At 40.6% G+C, this 20,885-nt stretch overlaps 2 protein-coding genes across 2 annotated transcripts; both read left to right on the forward strand.

The window, feature by feature from the left end:
- The first annotated feature begins 11,404 nt into the window (after positions 1-11,404).
- On the forward strand, positions 11,405-12,694 carry LOC110870652. The gene has a single exon (XM_022119831.1). It carries the CDS (start codon positions 11,405-11,407, stop codon positions 12,692-12,694), a length of 1,290 nt encoding a protein of 429 aa, XP_021975523.1.
- Positions 12,695-12,850: 156 nt separating this feature from the next.
- On the forward strand, positions 12,851-13,825 carry LOC110870653. Its single transcript, XM_022119833.1, has one exon. It carries the CDS (start codon positions 12,851-12,853, stop codon positions 13,823-13,825), a length of 975 nt encoding a protein of 324 aa, XP_021975525.1.
- Positions 13,826-20,885: the final 7,060 nt, after the last annotated feature.

Here is a 20,885-nt window from a genome sequence, read left to right on the forward strand (position 1 = left end):
CGACAACTCCTATAACTCTCCTAGCGCAAGACGATAAGGAGCATGAGCAATCGGGGCTGCTCCTGGCGCAAGGTCGATCTGAAATTCCACCTGACGATGTGGAGGTAAACCAGGGAGTTCTTCAGGAAATACATCGGGAAATTCACGAACCACTGGAAGATCCTCGATCCTTCTCTCATCAGACTGCGAGTTAGAAACAAGAGCTAAAAGAGCAGGGTAGCCCTTACGTAAACACTTCTGAGCCTTCATGGCCGAGATAATACCAACCATGACACCACTATGATGACCCTGAACCGATAAGGATTCTCCGCTAGGGAGAGGAATACGCACGATTTTCTCCTTGCAAAGAATTTCCGCCTGGTGCTTGGACAGCCAATCCATGCCAACGACTACGTCAAAACTTCCAAGAGTAACAGGGAGTAGGTCAATGTCGAACACTTGACCCAGGAGATCGAGTTTACAACCAAACAGAACATGAGAAGCCTCTATCGAATTACCATCAGCTAATTCTACTACATGCTTATTTACAAGAGGTGTGGGAGTCAGCCCTAACTGACGACTGAACTCCAAGACACATAACTCCAATCGGCACCAGAGTCGAATAGAACAGAAGCAAATAAATCATTTATAGAAAACGTACCAGTCACTACATTGCCATCATTCCTAGCTTCCCCAGCGCCAATAGTGAACACCCTCCCGTGTGCACCATTTCCCCCATTGCCCCCATTGTTGTTGTTCATGTTGTTATTGTTCCCAACATTGTTGTCATTATTGGCATTCTGATTCAGCTGAGGGCAATCCCGCTTGAAGTGGCCCTCATCCCCGCACTGGAAACACCCTTTCTTAACACCCTGATTCTGCTGTGGTTGTTGCCTTTGCTGTCGCTGGTGCTGCTGATTCTACTATTGCTGTTGTTTTGGCTGCGGGGCTCTACAGTCTTTGGCCTCATGGCCCACCTTCTCGCATCTACGACAAGTCCGAACACACTGCCCGTAGTGATGATAGCCACACTTGTTGCACTGTGACTTCTTTCCCACATAAGAACCCTGATTCTGATTGCTGCCCTGGCCTTGATTAACTGAAGAAGACTGACTGAAACTACGGTTGTTGCTGTTATCAGGCCTTTTCTGAGTTTGACTTGCACTGGTTGCTTTATTAGTGTCGTTCCACTTGCGCTTGTTATCACTGGCAGGTGTGGTAGCTGTAGCAGTCGAAGTAGTAGCAGAAACACGTGGCGGCAGGTTGCCACGTTCGACCTCTTGGTCAGTAATCTTATGTGCCAAACGAACGATACGGGGCAGATTGTCTATGTTTGCAGCAGTAACGTACCCCTTAACAGCTGGTGCTAAGCCCTTAAGATACAACTCAATTCAACGATGTGGGGGTCGAGACAAGTTAGGGCATAAAGTTGATATATCATTGGACCTCCTCGTGTATGCTTCAATCTCAGATCCCTGCATTTCCAGATTGTAGTACTTATTCTCTAATTTCTGTACCTCATCTCAAGGGCAATACTCCTCCCTCATCAACTCCTTAAAGTCATCCAAGTGGTAGCATTTGCCATGTCGATACCCAACATCTGAACCTGGGTATTCCACCATGTCAGGGCATCATCCTCGAGTGTGCCCGTAGCATACTTCACTCTGTCCCCAGCAGGACAGTTACACATCGCAAATACCGATTCTGCCTTCTCAAACCATCGCAGGAGTCCTACAGCCCCTTCAGTCCCATTGAAGGTCTGTGGCTTACAATCCATGAACATCTTGAACGTACAAACAGGTGGAGCAGGTGGATTATTTTGATTCGCAGGTTGACCTAAAACGAAAGAACGTACAACGCATAGGTAAGATTCGAGTTTACGACATGAGGATAGAAAATAATTGGCACATATCGTACCAGCCTGGTAAGCCGCTAGGGCTTCAGCTACGCGAGTGTTGATCAAGTTGGTTAGTTCGGCCTGCGTCATAGCAATGTGGCCACGTCCACCACCTCGGCCTCCTCCACGTCCACTCATGATTCTATATAAGAGAAGGGAACTATCTTAAGGGTCAAAACGAGGTCAAGTATTAAGTTAAAATCTACAACTATCAAATTTACACATAATAGGGCATGATCCTTCTCACGTTCGTTAAGCCTCACTGGGACTTACATGCCCCCCACATTATTATTATGTGTGCACCCATAATAATAAGGCAATTTGCATGCTCATCTCAGTGCCTCTTAACTTGCGCTACAAGTTTCCCCCGCATTCAAATAGCAAAGCAGTGGGTACGGCATGATTATGATTCACAAAAGCCGAAGAGTAGTGTTACACTATCAAGTCACAATAACATCTAGTATGTCGTTTTTGTGTAAGTTGTAAGTGTGTGACTATTAAACAAGTAATTTATAAAGTAACAGGAGACGAACCTTGCAATCTGGAGCTGAGTGTCATGGTCGATTTTCGAAGTTGTTCGGTTATTGTCTGGTTTTATAAAAACATTTTAAAATCAAGTTCATTATAACCAGTGGCTCTGATACCAAACTATCACACCCCCAAAATACCACTTAGGGAATGTCCCTGTTAGGCGTGTGACGTACCAGCAATGAGCCACTAATTACATAGAACCCATACATGTTTCTAAAATAAAGTTCTTGATTAGTAATAAAACACCATCCAAGTTCAAAAGAAAACCAGAGTATTCGGCGGAAGCAAAATCAAACGAAGTTAAATAGTTTAAAAACCAATAGTATCAAGAAATCAATAGCATTAATTCCCGCAGTCGGCCCATGACCTCTCAAGCTACTCCAGACAGCAAGTTCCAATGCAACCAGCTAACGACCTACAAGCATGCAAACAAGTGTGTCAGACAACGCTGGTGAGTTCAAGGTTTTGTTACCGAGTTTAGTGACCAGATACATGTGTAAAACAGTTTAACAATTTGATTTGATTTGATGTTGTCATTAACTCAATCACCGAAATGGCTACAGGATGTGTTTGCCCAACCCCAATGTCTCTATCAACACATTGCTCATGCTTTAAGGAAATTAGTTCACGTCCGTCCTCCCCGGTACAGTGTGAGGGTGCCAAACCTAATAGCGCTATCAACTAATAACCTCGTTGCCTCCCCGGCAACTGTCGGTAGATGTAAGGGGTCTTATGCGATAGAAACTGAGAATAATAACAAACATCACAAAAACCTGATGTTCCTCCCCGGAACGTTACCCGATTTCCCTCCCCGGGATGCATGCTTGGAAAAAGAGCAGTGAACTCACCTTGGTTTGCTCGGTTTGATTTATTACTTGATCACACTTAAACAGTCACAGCCTATGATGTTCATGTACACGAAATCAGTTTACGTTCACTTTGTTTACGTATGTTCATAGTGTGTATTCGTAGTAAAGGTCATCACATAGATACACGTAACAGATAAGTTCACTATTCATATGCACGTTTCGTAATAACACTTTGACAGTTAAATGAGTTGTTCATCATAAGCAAATCATGCTTCCAACACTGGTTACCGGTATCGATTAGTTTAGTAATCCATAAACCATATATCCTCTATTTATATTACACAAGTACCACCACATAATAACATGCACGTCTAATCATTCGTTCATGCAATACAATAATTAACACACATCATATTATTCGTTTACTGGCCAATACCAAACATGGGTTGACAGTTACAACATTACTCCTACTAGTACAAGTTCACATAAGCTAAGGGCCCCAAACGATTATGCAAACAATAGTGTGAGGAGCCCAGTCAAGAAGTTCAGTCCAGGCCCAATAACAGCCCGGCTGACGAAACACCAAGCTTCGTCATGAGATCCAGTCGACGAAAGTCCTTCTTTCGTCGGGCACCTTTCGTCGCATCTCTGACCTTTCGTCGAGGGTTGTGCATGACGAAACTTTGCCATTGTTTCATCGAGTTCATGTGGTCAACAGTTTCCAACCAAATCAATTAACAATGTATAACCAAGTTTAATAACCCTAATAATCGCAGTCCCCATAAACCGAATAAAAATCATTACAACATGCAGTAACATTCATCGATTCATGTTATACCACCATTATCAAGTAACGTTTGGATAAATTATCACTGAAAACTTCTCATGGACCCAACTCATTATCCAATAGTTCACAACATCATTACTATTATCAAACCAATAACAATGGCCGACAACTTATTAATGCATTCAAGTTATTATTGGACCACTTTATGTAGTGGGCTGCAAGTTTATCCACATGATGCATTCATCTAACAGGTCACACATATTCATCAAATATCATCAAACAATCTAGTCATGCAAAGGTTGTCGAACATATTATGTGTGTGGAGCAAGATCATCATCCTAACAAATTCTCTAACATAAGTATCTTAACTATCATACACGATTCGACCAGTACGTCACACTAAACAGTTTAGTGATATCCATTATTCATGCAACGCAGCATCAATCTCAAGAAACATAAATAACGATTCATGTTCACAACAACAACAACAAACGTATTACCAGAATAATTAATCATACTAACCGAATTATAGGATGCTGAAAATATAATGATGATGATGATCACGATGGGGGCGTTCAACTGTTGCCGTGCACCGCAAATCAGGGAAGAGAGGGGGGGGGGGGTAGGGTTTGTTGTAATGTATTATTATGAGGTGTATGATGATATGTGTGGGAGATATAATTAAATTTACGTAGCATCCTAGTAATATACCAACTAAACCTAAGTGGGTCGGTTACCATAAGACCGGAATGGGCCTGAGTCTCTAAGCTTGGGCCGAAGATCCCCCTAATACCTTATTTTCATATATGTGACACAAGTTTCGGGCAGTCATATATGTGACACAAGTTTCGGGCAATTAAACACTAGCCATTTTCATATATGTGACACAAGTTTAGGGCAGTCATAATTAAATCAAATGGGCCGATCACCAGTTTACTTCGGGTTGGGCTCCGGAGTTCCATTTGGGCCGATAGGGTGAGTTATTTGCATAGTATAGTTATCAGGCCCAACATGTACGCGACCCAACCGTTTCAAATAAATTATCTAATCGGGTCATCAAACATTTAAGTTTAATGAGTTTACGATCACAAGATTACACGTCACTAACCTTCCTCGAAAGTTCGGGTTGTCACACCTCAAACCGTTCCCAAACCCGCCCCATTGCCATCCCTAGTTGTGGGTTTTGTGTTCCAAATTTTTTAATAAATTTTAACGGAAATGTGAAATTTTGGTAGTTAAAGGATAATGCCTAATGAGATGTGTAACTTAAAGGATAACCAATGTAATATTAGTTGTTAAAGGACACCCCTTAAAAGAACGTTCAAATATAAAGGACGTAAAGTGAAATTTATTCTTTAAGTTATATACAAATTGACAATAATACCCTCACGTCATTTGTACGTGAGGGAATTTAACTAGAAAATCCAACTAGGTTAGGAGGTAAGGACACCACCTTATGATATGTGTTAACTTAAAGGACACCGCCTAAAAGAACATTTAAACATAAATGAAATAAAGTACAATTTAGCCTTTCTTTTTTTTTTTATGTTCAATGGTCATGTACCTCCCCAATTCATTTTTTTTCTTAAAAAAAGCCATGTGTCATGGACTTAACAAATAGGTATGTAATAAAGTCATGTAAAGGTAAATGAGGATGGCGAGGGCATTGATGATGTTAAAATGTAATTTGATGAAATTATTAAATGTTTTTACATAAAGTGCTATGCATGCTAAAAACAGTCAGCTACATTGGGTGAGTTCTAGTTTACATTCCCCAACGGTTCTTTGTTCCGTATGAAATTAGGATTCATGAACAAAACTTTTGAACAAAAGTCTCATGCCACTTTGTTTGCAGCATTGGTACAATCGATACCAAATCATTCCAATTACCATCCTGCCGGTGCTACTTTCCCTTTATACTTACATATTCTAATCATAATCATTTTTATAACTAAACTAGAATGGAGCCCCCCGCGTTGGGGTGGAGGTGTTAAATAATGTTAAACACAGTAATTGCATCACAAATTAAAATAGGACGACCCATTGATGATATATTATAACATTGATTGTTTACAAAAGAGTGAATTTCAAGAATTGTCCTTTATCTTTATACCCATTTTCAGGCGTTGTCCTTGATGTTCAAAATTGACGAGTTTTGTCCTTTATGTTTCCATATCATACACGTTTTGTCCTTTAGGCCTAACTCAGTTAGTTTTTTCAGTTAAATTTGGTCATGTGCTTTGCACATGTAGGATCGTGTTCTGACCCGAACGAGTCGTTCAGAGGTGTTCAACTTCATTTCAGGTGCGGAATAACAAGAAACGGAGGTAGAAATAGCTGGTTCTTCACTTAATCAACTGTTTGTATTAATTTGACAACGTTTATAGCTCGATCTTCACACCGGCAACACTTCGGTATGGAATACAAGGCAATCTTTATGTGGTTTCGCTCATGGGACCCTATATATTGGGTTGAGGTTTCGCTCCAAGGACCACATTCACATATGAGCGAAATCACCCTGTTCAAGTAAGCGAAACCTTCAGTCTATTTCCCTATGAGCGAAACCAGCTCACTAACAACATACACTCTCCTGTTTTCTCGTAAAACGTGCCCTAATCTATACAATGCAATGTAAGACTCGATACAAGACGAAGTCGATAGATGTAGTGCACCAACAGACTCCCCCTCAGATGTTGACGAGTCGACTATCGAGTCACGACAATGCTGTGTCTTCACATCTTCAGTCTTGATCAGTCTCTGGGCTTTTATCTCTTTCTTTCTTCGTCAACAGACACTCCTTTTTAACCATATCTGCTTGAATATATTTAGACTCCCCATCTCAATTTGCTGGCATTTCTTTGTTCTTCAGCAATATCAGCTTCAGGATCATTGTCTGGCTCTTCATGTTCCAAGATCGAAACCTAGCTCAAACTCTATCTGCAGAGTCTTTAATTTTCAGGATCGAAACTTGACTATTCCTGCACCATCTTAACCCAGAAGTAAGATTTTAACAGTTTAAGTATAAACAAATGCACCAACTCTCTGAAATAATCAGACGACTCCCTCTCAAAACATACACCAACAATCACTCTTCCTCAGATCATAAACACATGATGAACCACTTGTTGATTTTAAAACATATTTTGACAGTTAAGACACACTCCCCCTCACAACAATGTCATCATGTTTAGCATTCGGAATTTTGAAAATCAGCTTTCCAACATCAGTTGTCGAAAATCTTTTTGACTTTTTCAAAAGTTTATGCTAAAACACACACAAAATATTTTTGGATTTTCTGAAAGAAAGTAAATGACACCACATGTAAATACAAAGACTGACATCAATTGTAGAAACAACAAGATACAGAAATGAAATATTTACAAACAATATTTTTGTGAGATCGTGTAAGAGGATCATATCAGTTTTTGAGACATGTCACTAACACCGTTAAGCTGCATTACATTATAAGTTCTAAACAATTCACCTAGATTGCCAGTATATTTGTCCACTTAAATTTTCACACAAATTTCAATTGATCTGAGATACGGTGTTAATGTTTTAATTACTTGAACTTATCCGTGTGTCCTACTGCTTGAATATACTCCCGTATCTAGATCCCAATATTCAGTCTTACAGGTGAATATACCATAGATGATATCTGTTCAGGGGTTAAATGCGAGGGCCGTGAGAGCTCAGGTCGATATTTCCGTATACGCAAAGAGATGACGGCTTCGACTTTACAGTGTGTCCCCTTTAGAGGATCTTTTGATTACAACAGCAGCGGCTATCAATTTTATTGTTTCATCAGCTTGCTGAGGGTGAAGCTATGTTTCAAGCTTTTGCGGAAAGTATTATCCGGGGACTAGGTCAGTACTTCCATACAGCAGAAGTCCCGGGATAATACCTCAGATATCACTGAGCATAAAGACCTAGTATCTCATTATAAGGGACCTTTCAAACAAGATTTCAGGGATTACCTATATATCCAAGAAGTTGTTAACCCACAGAACAAGCAAGTTTAAAATTTTATGTTTATATCTCGTCACAATTTACTAAATGTATAAAAATCTACTGGCACATCCTCAGTGAGATTGTTTATCACATTTTTCATTACAATTCTTTAGCATGTTGTGACGGCCCACTGATGTACTATCATTTCCTCTTTTCACAACAAAACTCGTTTTTTGATTTTATCATGTTTTTGGCTTTTTCAAATTTTCTAATGTTTTTGGATTTTCTGAAAATTTTCTACTCCCCCTAAAATGCAAACACATTAAAGAGAAATTTGAAAACAACTAAGACTCTTGACCCACTTGAAACATAAAACTATACAGAAACTTGACAACTGACATCGAATTGCATCAATTCGCCATTCACTAGGCTTAAACAATCAGAACTCCCCCTTTCACAAACCATTTTCTCATTTAGATTTCAAAAACACTTAAGTTTGTTTTAATCAAAATGATTTTTCCGGAAAATAAGTATGTGTTTACCACTTGTAGGTTTACCACTTGTTAAAATCAGGGATATGGTTCATCATTTTGTCAGTTATTATCATGTTAGTAAATCAAGTACAACTTAATGTCGCTGATTTACCGTTTTGCATTCAAGCAACCTCTGTACCACTTGTAAAGAATAACCACATGTAGGATCACAAACAATATCACTTGTAGGTATATCTGAACAATTACCCACTGTGGGAATGTTACGTCTACATTTACCAAAAGGATGCCGATTCCTGCTTCGCACTTACCAACCTGGAAGCTCCGGCGTAGTCCTTTCACCTGTAAAATTTTAAACTCTCATTTAAAATCCTTCAAACAATCTATTCAAACACTAGAATGATGCCGATTCCTGATCCACGTTATAAACTTGGGATCTCCGGCATAGTCCTTAGACTTCATGGGAAACAAACTTCCATCCAAGTCTTCTCAGACTTGATGGCTTTCAATTCTTGCATAGTAGGGTTATAAGTTGCCTTCTTAGTTGCATAGAAATCTTTAACCCCCTTTGCCTTCCCATTCAACATTTTCCCAAATATTTTCTTTATATTTCCATTAAATGTTTTCTCGACATCAAACTTTGTTTTCTCACTGTAAAATTGACTCGAGATATCAACTTTACCAACTTTCTGCTTAATCTCTTCAAATTTCAGTGACGAAAATTCATCATCATTCACTGAAATTTTCATCTCACCTTGTGGCTCCTCTGGCTTTGTGGAATCAGATTCATTGCCGACTTTCACATCAACCTTCTTAGCAACCCACACTTGGTTGTCATTCTCTTTCTTTTCATAAAAATTCTTTTTAGAACACTCACCAACCTCATAAGTTGAATTTTCAAAAATTTTAAGTTTTTCAGTTGGTGGTTCAACATCAACAATCTTTTCTTTCAATTTCTGAGAAACTCGCTGTTTTGTTTTGACGTTTTTCTGACAGTTCCATGCAATGTGAACAACTTCATTGCATCTGCAACATGTACGAGTTTCTCTTGGATATGACACTTCAGTTCCATTCTTCTTCTTTTCAGTAAGAAACTCTTGATTTGACTGTCTCCAGAAAGATTTCTTCTGTTCGTCTTCTGAACTTCCACCTGACACAAATTCTGTTTTTGTTTTAGAATTTTTCATATTTTTATGATTTTCTGGTGGAATAAAACCAAGACCTTTCTTTTTGTAGCTACGATTTTGGTTTGGTTTCTTTTGAAAACCCGAACCAGAATTGTAACCCTTTTTCTTGTTTAGACGTTGTTGAACTCTTGAAGTGTACTTTTTAGGTTTTCCAGTAAGATTTAAATCTTTTATTTCAGAAATATTAATTTCTGTCATTTTGAAAACCTTTTTGATCATGTTAAAACGAACACTTCTTATTGGAAATTCTTTGTGATGTATTGGAAAATACATCGGTATTTGCGTCTAGTTTTAGTTGTTGGTTATTCGTTTTTAGTATCGGTTTTAGGTAGAATGTATATACTTTTGATTGTTTTGTGTCTTTAGGTACTTGGAGCTGAAACGTGAAAGAAACGAGTGAAATATGACAAGAGAAATTGTCGGGTCAAGAACCGGGAGTTCGTGAGCGAAAGTAAGTCAGAAAAAGCAGTTCTGGAGTGCCCAGGCGGGCCGCCTCAGCTTACAAGACATTCCCAAGCGGGCCGCATCAACTAAACAAGGATTTCTGGAGTTTAAATGGCGCGCGGCCCGCGTAAACTTACCACCATATGTGAAGCGGGTCGTGAGGGGTTTGTTTACGTAAACCGACTTTAAACAGCATCAGTTTGTAGGGTTTTTGGGGATTATAAAAGGAGATCATCATCAACAGCCGTGATTATGATCCCAATTACGAATTTGGACGAACTTTAGGCAATCATAGAGGCTGTTCTCAGGCGTTTGAAGGCTCGGGACTGCTGGGAATCATTGTCGAAGCACAGGAGCACACGGGATTGGAGTTCACGGCTTTTATAATCTTGTTTCTCTCGTAAATGAGTCTAATAACCGGTAAATTAACAGCCTTTAGGGGATCTTAGCGCGCTCTTGAGAAGGATTAGGGGTCCTTAGATTTCCCGAGGGGTGAGAATCCCAAGATCCCGGTTGCATAGCAGACAACTTCCATTTATAATCAATACTAAAAGCAATCAGGATTCCTGTCTAGCTAGTTCCTTCATCATCTTTGAGTTCGGCTTTCGTGTGAGTTCGTGCCGTGTCCATCCGTTCGTCTAGTTAATTTAGTTTAATTTTAATTATAATTTTAGGATTTTTAGAAACCCCCCCCCCAAATCAATAAACAATTTAGTGTGTCGTGTTAGTTTAAGTCTAGATAGAGTCGTAGCGTAATTAGTAGAGTCTCGTGGGTTCGACACTCGGACTTACTTTAGCTTTACTACATCGATCGGTTCACTTGCCGATTGTGTGGTTTAGGGTTTAGGTTGAGTCTTAGTTTTATAAATTTAAAGCTTAGAGAGTCTAGAATTAGGGTAATTTAGTTAGTTTTATTTGACCCATTTTCATCACATCAAGTTTTTGGCGCCGTTGCCGGGGACTCTTGGCGATTGCGTTGATTACTTTGTTTGGACTTACTTGACATATTACGTGCTATTTGTTTATTTGTTTGAGTCGTAGGTGTCTAAGTAGTTTAGTGTCTTTTATAGTTAGTTGAGTCGTTTAGTAGAGTCTTCTTACTTGTTTGTTCTCGGTTTTTGTAGTGGATGCCCCATACGCGCTCGCAGGGACCGCCGCCGCTTCCGTTTGCACTCAAGTCTTCCTTCTCGTCTTCTACGTCCGAGCTACGTGCTTCTAGCTCTACTTCGTTTTCACATTCCACCCCCGCGTTCGATTTTACACCATAGTCTTCACCCCACAATTCCCCACCACCCACCTGCCCACCTAGTCCACCACCCGTAGCTCACATGGCCCGTCGGACAGTTTACGATCAGGCTACCACCGGCTTCGCCGGTGGTAATTCCCCCATCACCCTTCCCGAGATCCCGAACGATCGGTCTTGGCAGATTCCATCCTACATTATGACCGCCATCACCAATTCCTGCCAGTTCCATGGTCGTGACGACGAGGATGCCCCCGCGCATATCAATCGCATCACTCGTCTCTGCAGCACCTTCTCCATTGAGGGTGTCAATCTTGATGCTAGGTATCTTCAGGTTTTTCTGTTCTCACTTGCTGGACGCGCAGCCGTCTGGTTCGATTCCCAGCCTGCTGGCACTTTCACTACTTGGGCAGGCCTTCGCGATGCATTTTTAGCCAAGTATTTTCCGCCAGCCAAGGCGTCTCGCCTTCGTGACCAGATTCACTCATTTCGTATGGAGCCCGATGAGCCGTATCACTTAGCTTGGGAGCGTTTTCAGACCCTGATTACCCGTTGTTCTCAGCATGGTCTATCTGACTGGGCGTTAGTAGAGAAGTTCTACAATGGACTTACTCCTGAGATTAGAGCTCACTTCGATACTTCAGCAGGAGGTCAGCTTATGGGAAAGAAGACAGTGGCGGAGTGCAATGATTTGTTTGAGAGTTTTGCCCACTCCGATATGGACTACAGTACTACCAGCAGGACTTCCATTCCTGTGCGTACCACCTCGGCCGGTCGAGGGGTAAACCAAGTTAGCTTGGATCCATCGGTAGCTGCTGTAGTTGATACTTTGAGGCAGGAGTTTAGGCAGGAGTTGAGTGAGTTAAAAAAGAAAGTCGATAGGTGTGAGGTTTGTCGAGGAGGGCATGATACTATAGATTGTCCTACGATCACTCTTGAGCAGGTAGAGTACTTAGCCAGTCAGTCTAGAGGTCCTACGAATCCGTTCAATAATTCTAATTCCAACTGGCGCGGTAGTGGTAATTCGAGTGGTTATTGTTCATCCGGAAAGCCTCCTGGATTTCCATCTGGTCAGTATCAGAGTAGAGGGCCCGGTATTTACACGAATTCTGGTTCAGGGCAGTTTAGTGGGTCAGGTTCGGGTGGTCAGTTTTCAAGTGGAGGACCAACTCAGGAGAGTCAGGGTAGTGGAAAAGCTCCTGAGGTTAGTACGAACAGGTTGGAGGGAATGTTCGCCCAGATGATGACACGGACCGAGGCGTTCATGAAAAATCAGGAGCAAATTAACAAAAATAACGAGCTCCAGTTTAAGAATCAGCAGGCCGCCCTCCTCGATCTTCAGAGGACAGTAGGCGGGCTTGCTAAGCAGTTATAGGAGCACCCACCGGGTCAGTTTTCGGGAAACACTTTCCCGAATCCCGCGAATCATTCTGTTAAAGCGATTACGACCCGTAGTGGGAAGAGTTTGGGAGAGGTTGTGAGAGAAAGAGAGGGTGAAGAAGTAGAGGAGGAAGTCGATGAGGAGATCGAGATGGAGGCTCCAGGCAAGGTGCAACATAGGCTAGTCCCAGCAAGTACCGCACACGCCAAGGAGTCGCCAGTAGAGAAGAGAATGGAGAAGTGGTCGAAGAATGCTCGACCACCACCAGTGATTGATATTTCCCGTCTCCCGTTTCCCGCTCGTGCTAGGCAGCAGTTATTTTCTAGGGAGTATGAGAAATTTCTTGAGATGTTCACCCAGCTGAAGGTGAACCTTCCGTTCATAGAGGCTTTGAGATCCATGCCTAAGTACGCTAAGTTCCTTAAGGATTTTCTCAAGCGTAAGGATAAGGTAGGTGAGAGTTCTAGTAATCCGTTGAGTGGAGAGGTGTCTGCTGTGATCCTAAATAAACTTCCTGAGAAACTTACCGATCCAGGCATTTTCACGATTCCTTGTTTGTTTGGTGGTGATGTTAAAAACCACGCGTTGGCGGACCTTGGTGCTAGTATTAATTTGATGCCTTATTCATTCTACGAAAAACTAGGCCTTGGTGATTTGCAATCGACTCGTATGACCCTCTCGTTAGCAGATAAGTCGGTTAAGTATCCTAGGGGGGTTGTAGAGAATTTGTTGGTAAAAGTTGATAGGTTTGTTTTTCCGGCTGATTTTGTAGTGTTAGATATGGAGGCCGATGAAAGAGTTCCGCTGATTTTAGGGCGCCCGTTCTTGAACACGGCTAAAGCGTTGATAGATGTTTTCTTAGGCACAATTACACTTAGAGCGGGTGAGGAGTCGGTGGTCTTTGAGGTGAATAATGCGAGAGGGTCGAGTGAGAGAGTTGAGGCGATAGCATCGGTAGAGGAGAGTGAGAAGAATGAGAGAGATGAGAATAAGGTGGTGAGTGAGCCGAGTCTAGAAAAGGTGTTAAAACCCAAGTGTGGGGATCCACCTGATAGGAGAGTCGAAGAGTTGGAAGAGAGAATGAGTAGGTTAGAATTTAAGTTAGAGAAACTAAGCAAGGCTTAGTGTGGGGATAGGTATGGAGATGATATTGCTGGGTTCACACCGTTTGATGACGAGTTGAAGGAGTGTGAGAGATTTAGGAGAGATACGGGTGGTATGAGAGATGGTAGTGCTACGGCCCATAAGAGTTGGTTTGGAGGTGAGCTCCGCTTATTTGAACCCCCGTAATTTTGTGGACAGTTGTGATTACTTGTAGAGTTTGTATTTTGAGTCTTAGTTCGTATGGTGTCGTTAGTTTAGTTTGTTAGTGTCTTTTGCGTGTTTCGTATTTTTGCGTCTTTGGTGTTTTGTTGAATATTTTGCAGGTATACCATGCCTATACGTGTCCGAAGTCGACCACCGAGTAGCATTCCAGGTGCGTTTAATGGTAAAAACGAGGAAATAAATGCAGGGGGCAATTTGGGAATAAAAAGAATTGAATCCTGCATAATATGCTGTTGCTGCACACTACTGCGCTGATTTGTGATGTTCAAGCGACCCGCGTAGACTTCCCTGTCTATTTTATGCGGGCCGCGCGGGCTTAAAAAGCATTGACGGAAATTTTAGTTCAAGCGGTCCGCCTCCACTTGCATAGCACACTTATGCGGGCCGCGAGCCCACCAGAAAGTGAAACGGGCTGCTCAGCCCGTCAGCAGTTTATCCATTTGTCCATTTTCCACATTCACCAACATCCATCTACTCACCTAGCCATCACCATTCGGTTCGGGTCGGGTCGACGTTCAGGGTTGTTCGAGGGCGAGCAAAGTGTAAGGAGGGGGTAAGAGGAAATTCGGTGGTGTAATTTTGAGTCTTTTATTTTGTACCATGCGTCTAAGTTAGTAGTTTTGAGTCGTTTTGTGTTTCGAGTCGGTATTGCTTTGGTATTTTGCTTGTTTTTGTTAATGCAGGTTCGAATATGTACCACCCGTACTCAATCTCCATTCGGGTGATTTTGGAGCTGTTTATTCAAATTTCGGGCATTTATCAAGCATGTTAGTCAGAGTCAAAGCTGATCGCGAACGAAATGCTATACGATCGAGCTGGATTGGACGAGAGTTTTGGAGTTAAGGCGATAATTCACCAGCTAAGTCCTTTCCACTTGTACACTTGTTTTTTTTTATTTATTTTGTTTTTAGGTTTTAGGAGTCATGTTTCCATCCTTGCATTAGGGACAATGCAATATTTAAGTGTGGGGATGGGAACTAGTATTTAGTGTGTCTAGTTAGTAGTGTCATGAAAAACCGAAAAATACAAAAAAATTAAAAAATTGAAAAATCCAAAAAAAAAAATTGAAAAATTAGAAAATGTCTTTTGAAATAAGAAGTTTGCATTATAAAACGGAAAATGATAGAAAAGTCGAGTTTTTGTTCGGGTTCAAATAATAATAATATGAGATTAAATAATTGAGCTTGTGTCTAGTTTGGGATATGCGGGTAGGCTCGGTTCGGTTCTGGGTTCCTTTGATCTTAATATACCTAAATGTCGGTCTACTAGTGGGTTCTCATCTAGGAAAAGTGGGGAAGTTGAAACCACCAAAAATAACATAAGGGGCACCGTTATAAGTTAAAATCGTTAGAGTTTGTGATCATGTGAAAAAAAAAATAAAAAAAAATAAATAAAATAAAAGTGAGCTAGAAACTGAATGAAAGTAGCCGCTTCTATGTAGTCTTGATTGGGGATAGCGACTCTACAATCGGATTACCGCTAGGGTGTGTGAAATCGACCGTGCAAGAAAGCACCGTCTAGACTCACGAATGAAAGGAAAAAAAATGAAAAAAAAAGAGAAAAAGGAAAAAATTGTTTGATTGCAAACTATATTGGTTTTGATATAAAGCGGTTGGGAATTGGTCTTTGATCGTTCTTTTTGTCCTATAAGTTTGAGGTGGGATTAGATGTGCTTGCGATTGCTAGTGTGAGACCCTAGGTAGATTGACCCATATTCGGACTTAAATTGCATGATAAGGGCTCGGAACCGGGTTTGGGTTTAAGAGGATCGAAATACTTGCAATCGTAGCTAACACATGTCTTGATTTTAACAAATGAACATAAGCTTTTGGTCCGAACGATTACCTTGACTATGATTCCGTTATGCATAATTCTTTTTCGAGGACGAAAAAAGAGTAAGTGTGGGGATATTTGATGTATTGGAAAATACATCGGTATTTGCGTCTAGTTTTAGTTGTTGGTAATTCGTTTTTAGTATCGGTTTTAGGTAAAATGTATATACTTTTGATTGTTTTGTGTCTTCAGGTACTTGGAGCTGAAACGTGAAAGAAACGAGTGAAATATGACAAGAGAAATTGTCGGGTCAAGAACCGGGAGTTCGTGAGCGAAAGTAAGTCAGAAAAAGCAGTTCTGGAGTGCCCAGGCGGGCCGCCTCAGCTTACAAGACATTCCCAAGCGGGCCGCATCAACTAAACAAGGATTTCTGGAGTTTGAATGGCGCGCGGCCCGCGTAAACTTACCACCATATGTGAAGCGGGCCATGAGGGGTTTGTTTACGTAAACCGACTTTAAACAGCATCAGTTTGTAGGGTTTTTGGGGGTTATAAAAGGAGATCATCATCAACAGCCGTGATTATGATCCCAATTACGAATTTGGACGAACTTTAGGCGATCATAGAGGCTGTTCTCAGGCGTTTGAAGGCTCGGGACTGCTGGGAATCATTGTTGAAGCACAGGAGCACACGGGATTGGAGTTCACGGGTTTTATAATCTTGTTTCTCTCGTTTTCGTTTGTGTCTTGTTATTTGATGATGAATTCTGTTTTGACCATGATTGACACTATGTTTTTAGACATGATTATTGGCTAAATTTCTGTTACTACCTAGACATGGTTGAACGATTGTTTAAGTTTTGATTATTTTCGGATTTATGGAAGCTATGGATTGTTTATAAATTGTAAACGGTTTGTTCTATCAGTTAGATGTGTTTGCGTGCTTGATGTTATTTGAATACTGATTATTGCTTCGTTCGAATCTTGGTGACGGTCTTTATCACGGAATAGAATCGGGCTAGGGTCTCAGGTTTTGGTGAGTGTCTATATCACATAATAAACCTTAGATCTTTTAGGGTGAAAATCTAGTAAGTAACCTTAGTAGTAATAATTGGTAATCATATAAAATCAAGTGTTCTACTAATCATCAATAGCTGTAAGGTGCGAGATTATTGCTAGGTCTAAGTGATTAAACCGCAAGGTGGGTCCTTCTTAGGAAGTTAACCTTTTGGTTGCTGTCTAGCAAGTCTAGCTGAGAAAACAAACCTATCCTAGGTTTAGGTCTCGTAAGGGAGTGAGCCTTGTAGGATACTTTTATAAACCCATTTAGATGTCTTGTAAATGAGTCTAATAACCGGTAAATTAACAGCCTTTAGGGGATCTTAGCGCGCTCTTGAGAAGGATTAGGGGTCCTTAGATTTCCCGAGGGGTGAGAATCCCAAGATCCCGGTTCCATAGCAGACAACTTCCATTTATAATCAATACTAAAAGCAATCAGGATTCCTGTCTAGGTAGTTCCTTCATCATCTTTGAGTTCGGCTTTCGTGTGAGTTCGTGCCGTGTCCGTCCGTTCGTCTAGTTAATTTAGTTTAATTTTAATTATAATTTTAGGATTTTTAGAAACCCCCCCCCCAAATCAATAAACAATTTAGTGTGTCGTGTTAGTTTAAGTCTAGATAGAGTCGTAGCGTAATTAGTAGAGTCTCGTGGGTTCGACACTCGGACTTACTTTAGCTTTACTACATCGATCGGTTCACTTGCCGATTGTGTGGTTTAGGGTTTAGGTTGAGTCTTAGTTTTATAAATTTAAAGCTTAGAGAGTCTAGAATTAGGGTAATTTAGTTAGTTTTATTTGACCCATTTTCATCACATCACTTTGTCATAATATAATTTGTCCGAATCATTTAAAGTGTATGCTACTTCAAATGTTTCATCATCCAAATTTGCTTTCGATAACAAAAATTCTTTACTGTAAGACCGTTTGACCGACGATTTTAGACTGTTGACTGACGAATTTGACCCTTCAGACTCAGACTTTGACTCATCCTCATCAGTATCCAACACCTGATCGACCACCTTTTTGATTAACTCAGACTCATGATCAGTGTCAGACGAGGTGAACGTGACATCAATGTTTTCTGGTAATTCATCAGTTGTGTCGGTTTTTAGCTTTATATTGACTGCTTTTGAAAGCTGCTCCTCGTTTGGTTTTCTAGGAGAATACCCTTCCCAAATCGGAGGCGGACACTTATTATAGCTAACAGTCGGTTTCTTACCACAGTCTTTCTTCTTCGGCTTCTCATCTTGAAAAGCTTCCATACCTGCAACAGTTGGGTAAATACGATCAATGAGATAATCAGAACTTGAATAACTTTGTAATAATCGTCTAATTCTCTCATTTTCGATTTTCTCTGTCTCCAACTCTTGCTTCCATTTAGCACTTTCTTCGAGGTAAAAGTTGATGGCTTTCTGCTTTGCCATCATTACAACATTCATCATTGTCAGTGCATGTTCTCTTTCTGAATTTGTCTTTTGTAGACCAGTTATTGTTTTGTTCAGGACATCGTAAGATTCTTTCACGTAATTGAGGTTGAACAACAACTGCTCCTTCTTCTTCTCATACTCAGCAATTATCTCATTCTTTGCTGTACATTCTTTGCAATCTTCAAGACACTTTTCACAAGGCTTGACAATTTCAACAATCTTCTCAACTTCGATTGTTTTCACAACTTCAACCACCTTTTCTGTCTCAATCACCTTTTCTTCTTCTTTCACTTGCTCACTCTCAACAATCTCCTCAGTAACACTTTCAACATTCTCATTCTGAACAACATCTTCAGTTTTCATTTGTTGTCGTTCTTTAGCAGCTCGTTTCTCCTTTAGTTTCTCCATGCGATCTGCAAAATAGAAATGAAAACTTTCAGGAGAAAGATGAGATTTAGCAATATTGATATGTTTCTCTTCCTCATCATCACTACTGCTATCAACTGGTGACTGATCAAACTGTACAGATTTTTCAGAATCAGCATCTGATACACCAGAATCAGACGGTGTTTGATCAAATACAACTTCTTTTTCTGAGCTTGCATCATTTTGAACACTCTCATCTGAACTCTGTGAATTTTCATCAACATTTTTAAAACTTTCATCAGACACAACAGACTCTTCATCCACACTCTTCACAGTCTCATTAATCGACTTCATCCAAGTGGCAAACATGTCTGGTTCTCTGATGATCTTAGCAATGAAAGCTTTGTACTCTCCTTTTTCATCAACAAACATATCCCAGCTGAAGCCTTCAGGAAGTCTCTCATCATCTTGATCGACTATACATGCTTTGCTATTAGGAGATATGTAGTTGCTCCAGTTGAAGTCTACCAAACACGCTCTCTTGGAATCCTCAATCTTTCTACCATGAGCCGTCTGTGAATCTTGTGATTGACCAACCTGCTGATAAGTGGCTTTCCGGTAGTAATCGTCTTTTCCGAACGGATTCTAAGCACCACTAGCTTCCCTATTCTTGCACTCTCGCTTGAAATGTCCTTTCTCCCTGCATCGAAAACAAGTAACTTTAGATTTATCAAAACCTAAAGTAGATACATGAGCATCGAGAAAATCATTTCTCCCGGTAATTGTCTTGAACTTTTCAGCACGTCTAAGAACACTAGTAAGACACCATTTGATATCCATCAATTCCATCTCTTTGGCGTCTATTTGATCGTAATCCTCTTTGGTGAGCATAGGATTTCCGATCCGACCAGCCACAAGACCTTCATATGAGAGCAACACTAAACCAAGTAGAGCCATGTGGTCTTTTGCAATTTTGTTAGTGCAGTTGTCTGTCGACTACATCTTCGTTCGAGTCTTAAAGAGAGAGAAAGTCAAGTCGCTATGAGTTTCGCTACGAGATTGACTACGACAATATCCAAGGGGGAGATTGTTGATGCACGTAATGTCTATCGCCTTCGTCAATCCGAGTCGTAGTGAAAAGTCGAAAGGAATCAAGCGCGTAATGTCTTATTTAGTTAGAAATGGCAAGTTGGCAAACTTGTAATTAATGATAACTATCATTAAAGTGCCTTGACCATATAAATAGGAGCTTATGTTATGATTTTAGTTAGACTTTTGGAAGAGTTTAGTAGAAGACTTGGAAAGAAGACTTTCTAGAGAGAGAAAGTAGAGAGAGAAAGTAGTGTAAACGTGAATTCTTGTACCGAAGCGTCAAATCTATCAATGAAATCACGTTAGTAGTACGTTAACGTGTGTTCGGTCACGTTCGTTCACGGATTCCGCACGTGAAACGTTCGTTACGCAATCGAACGGTCGAAAAATCGGTCCTACAAATTTCCTCACAAAAACTTTGACCTTCTGGAAGATTTAGAGCGATGTTGCATTGAATCACGTAACCATTTCCTGTCTTTGTGCCTTGAGACTGAAAGCTTGTATTTGACTCTTTAGGATAGACACTTGGGAATGATGAAAATCCGCTGCTGCTTTTGTTAGAACTCTGGTCAGCTTTTTCTGTAGAATCTCCAGCACTGAATGCAGTTTGGATTTTCGGACTTCTCTCAGCTTCAGGAACCGGAATACTACCTTTGTAATACATCTTTACATCATGTTGACCACTTGGACTATTCATCCTAGCAATCTTCTGTTGTTCCAGATCCTGACTCTCGATCTTTTCAATAAATTGAGAAATAGTCAACCCGTCATAAACACCGGTATTCTTCAGAACCATCAAATATGTTCCCCACTCTTTCTGAGGTAACGCATCAGCCAATTTGTCTACCCACTCCTCACGATCATTAGTAATACTCAACATCGACATTGATCGCACTAAGTGGCAGTAACGTTCGATTAGCTTCTTCGTATCCTCTCCTAGTAAGCTACTGAACAGATCAAACTCTTTCTTTTGCAACGCTTTCTTGCTCTTTATCATATCCTCGCTACCTTCAAATTTGACTTTAAGTGCATCCCAGATTGACTTTGTAGTTTTGTCGTGCTGAAGCAATATGAATATGTCTTCTTTGATTGCTTGCTGAAGCAGACTTATCATCATTTTCTCAGCTTTGTACATAACCCTTTCTT

This window comes from Helianthus annuus, chromosome 8, assembly GCF_002127325.2.
Source record: "Helianthus annuus cultivar XRQ/B chromosome 8, HanXRQr2.0-SUNRISE, whole genome shotgun sequence".
NCBI classification, from domain to species: Eukaryota; Viridiplantae; Streptophyta; class Magnoliopsida; order Asterales; family Asteraceae; genus Helianthus; species Helianthus annuus.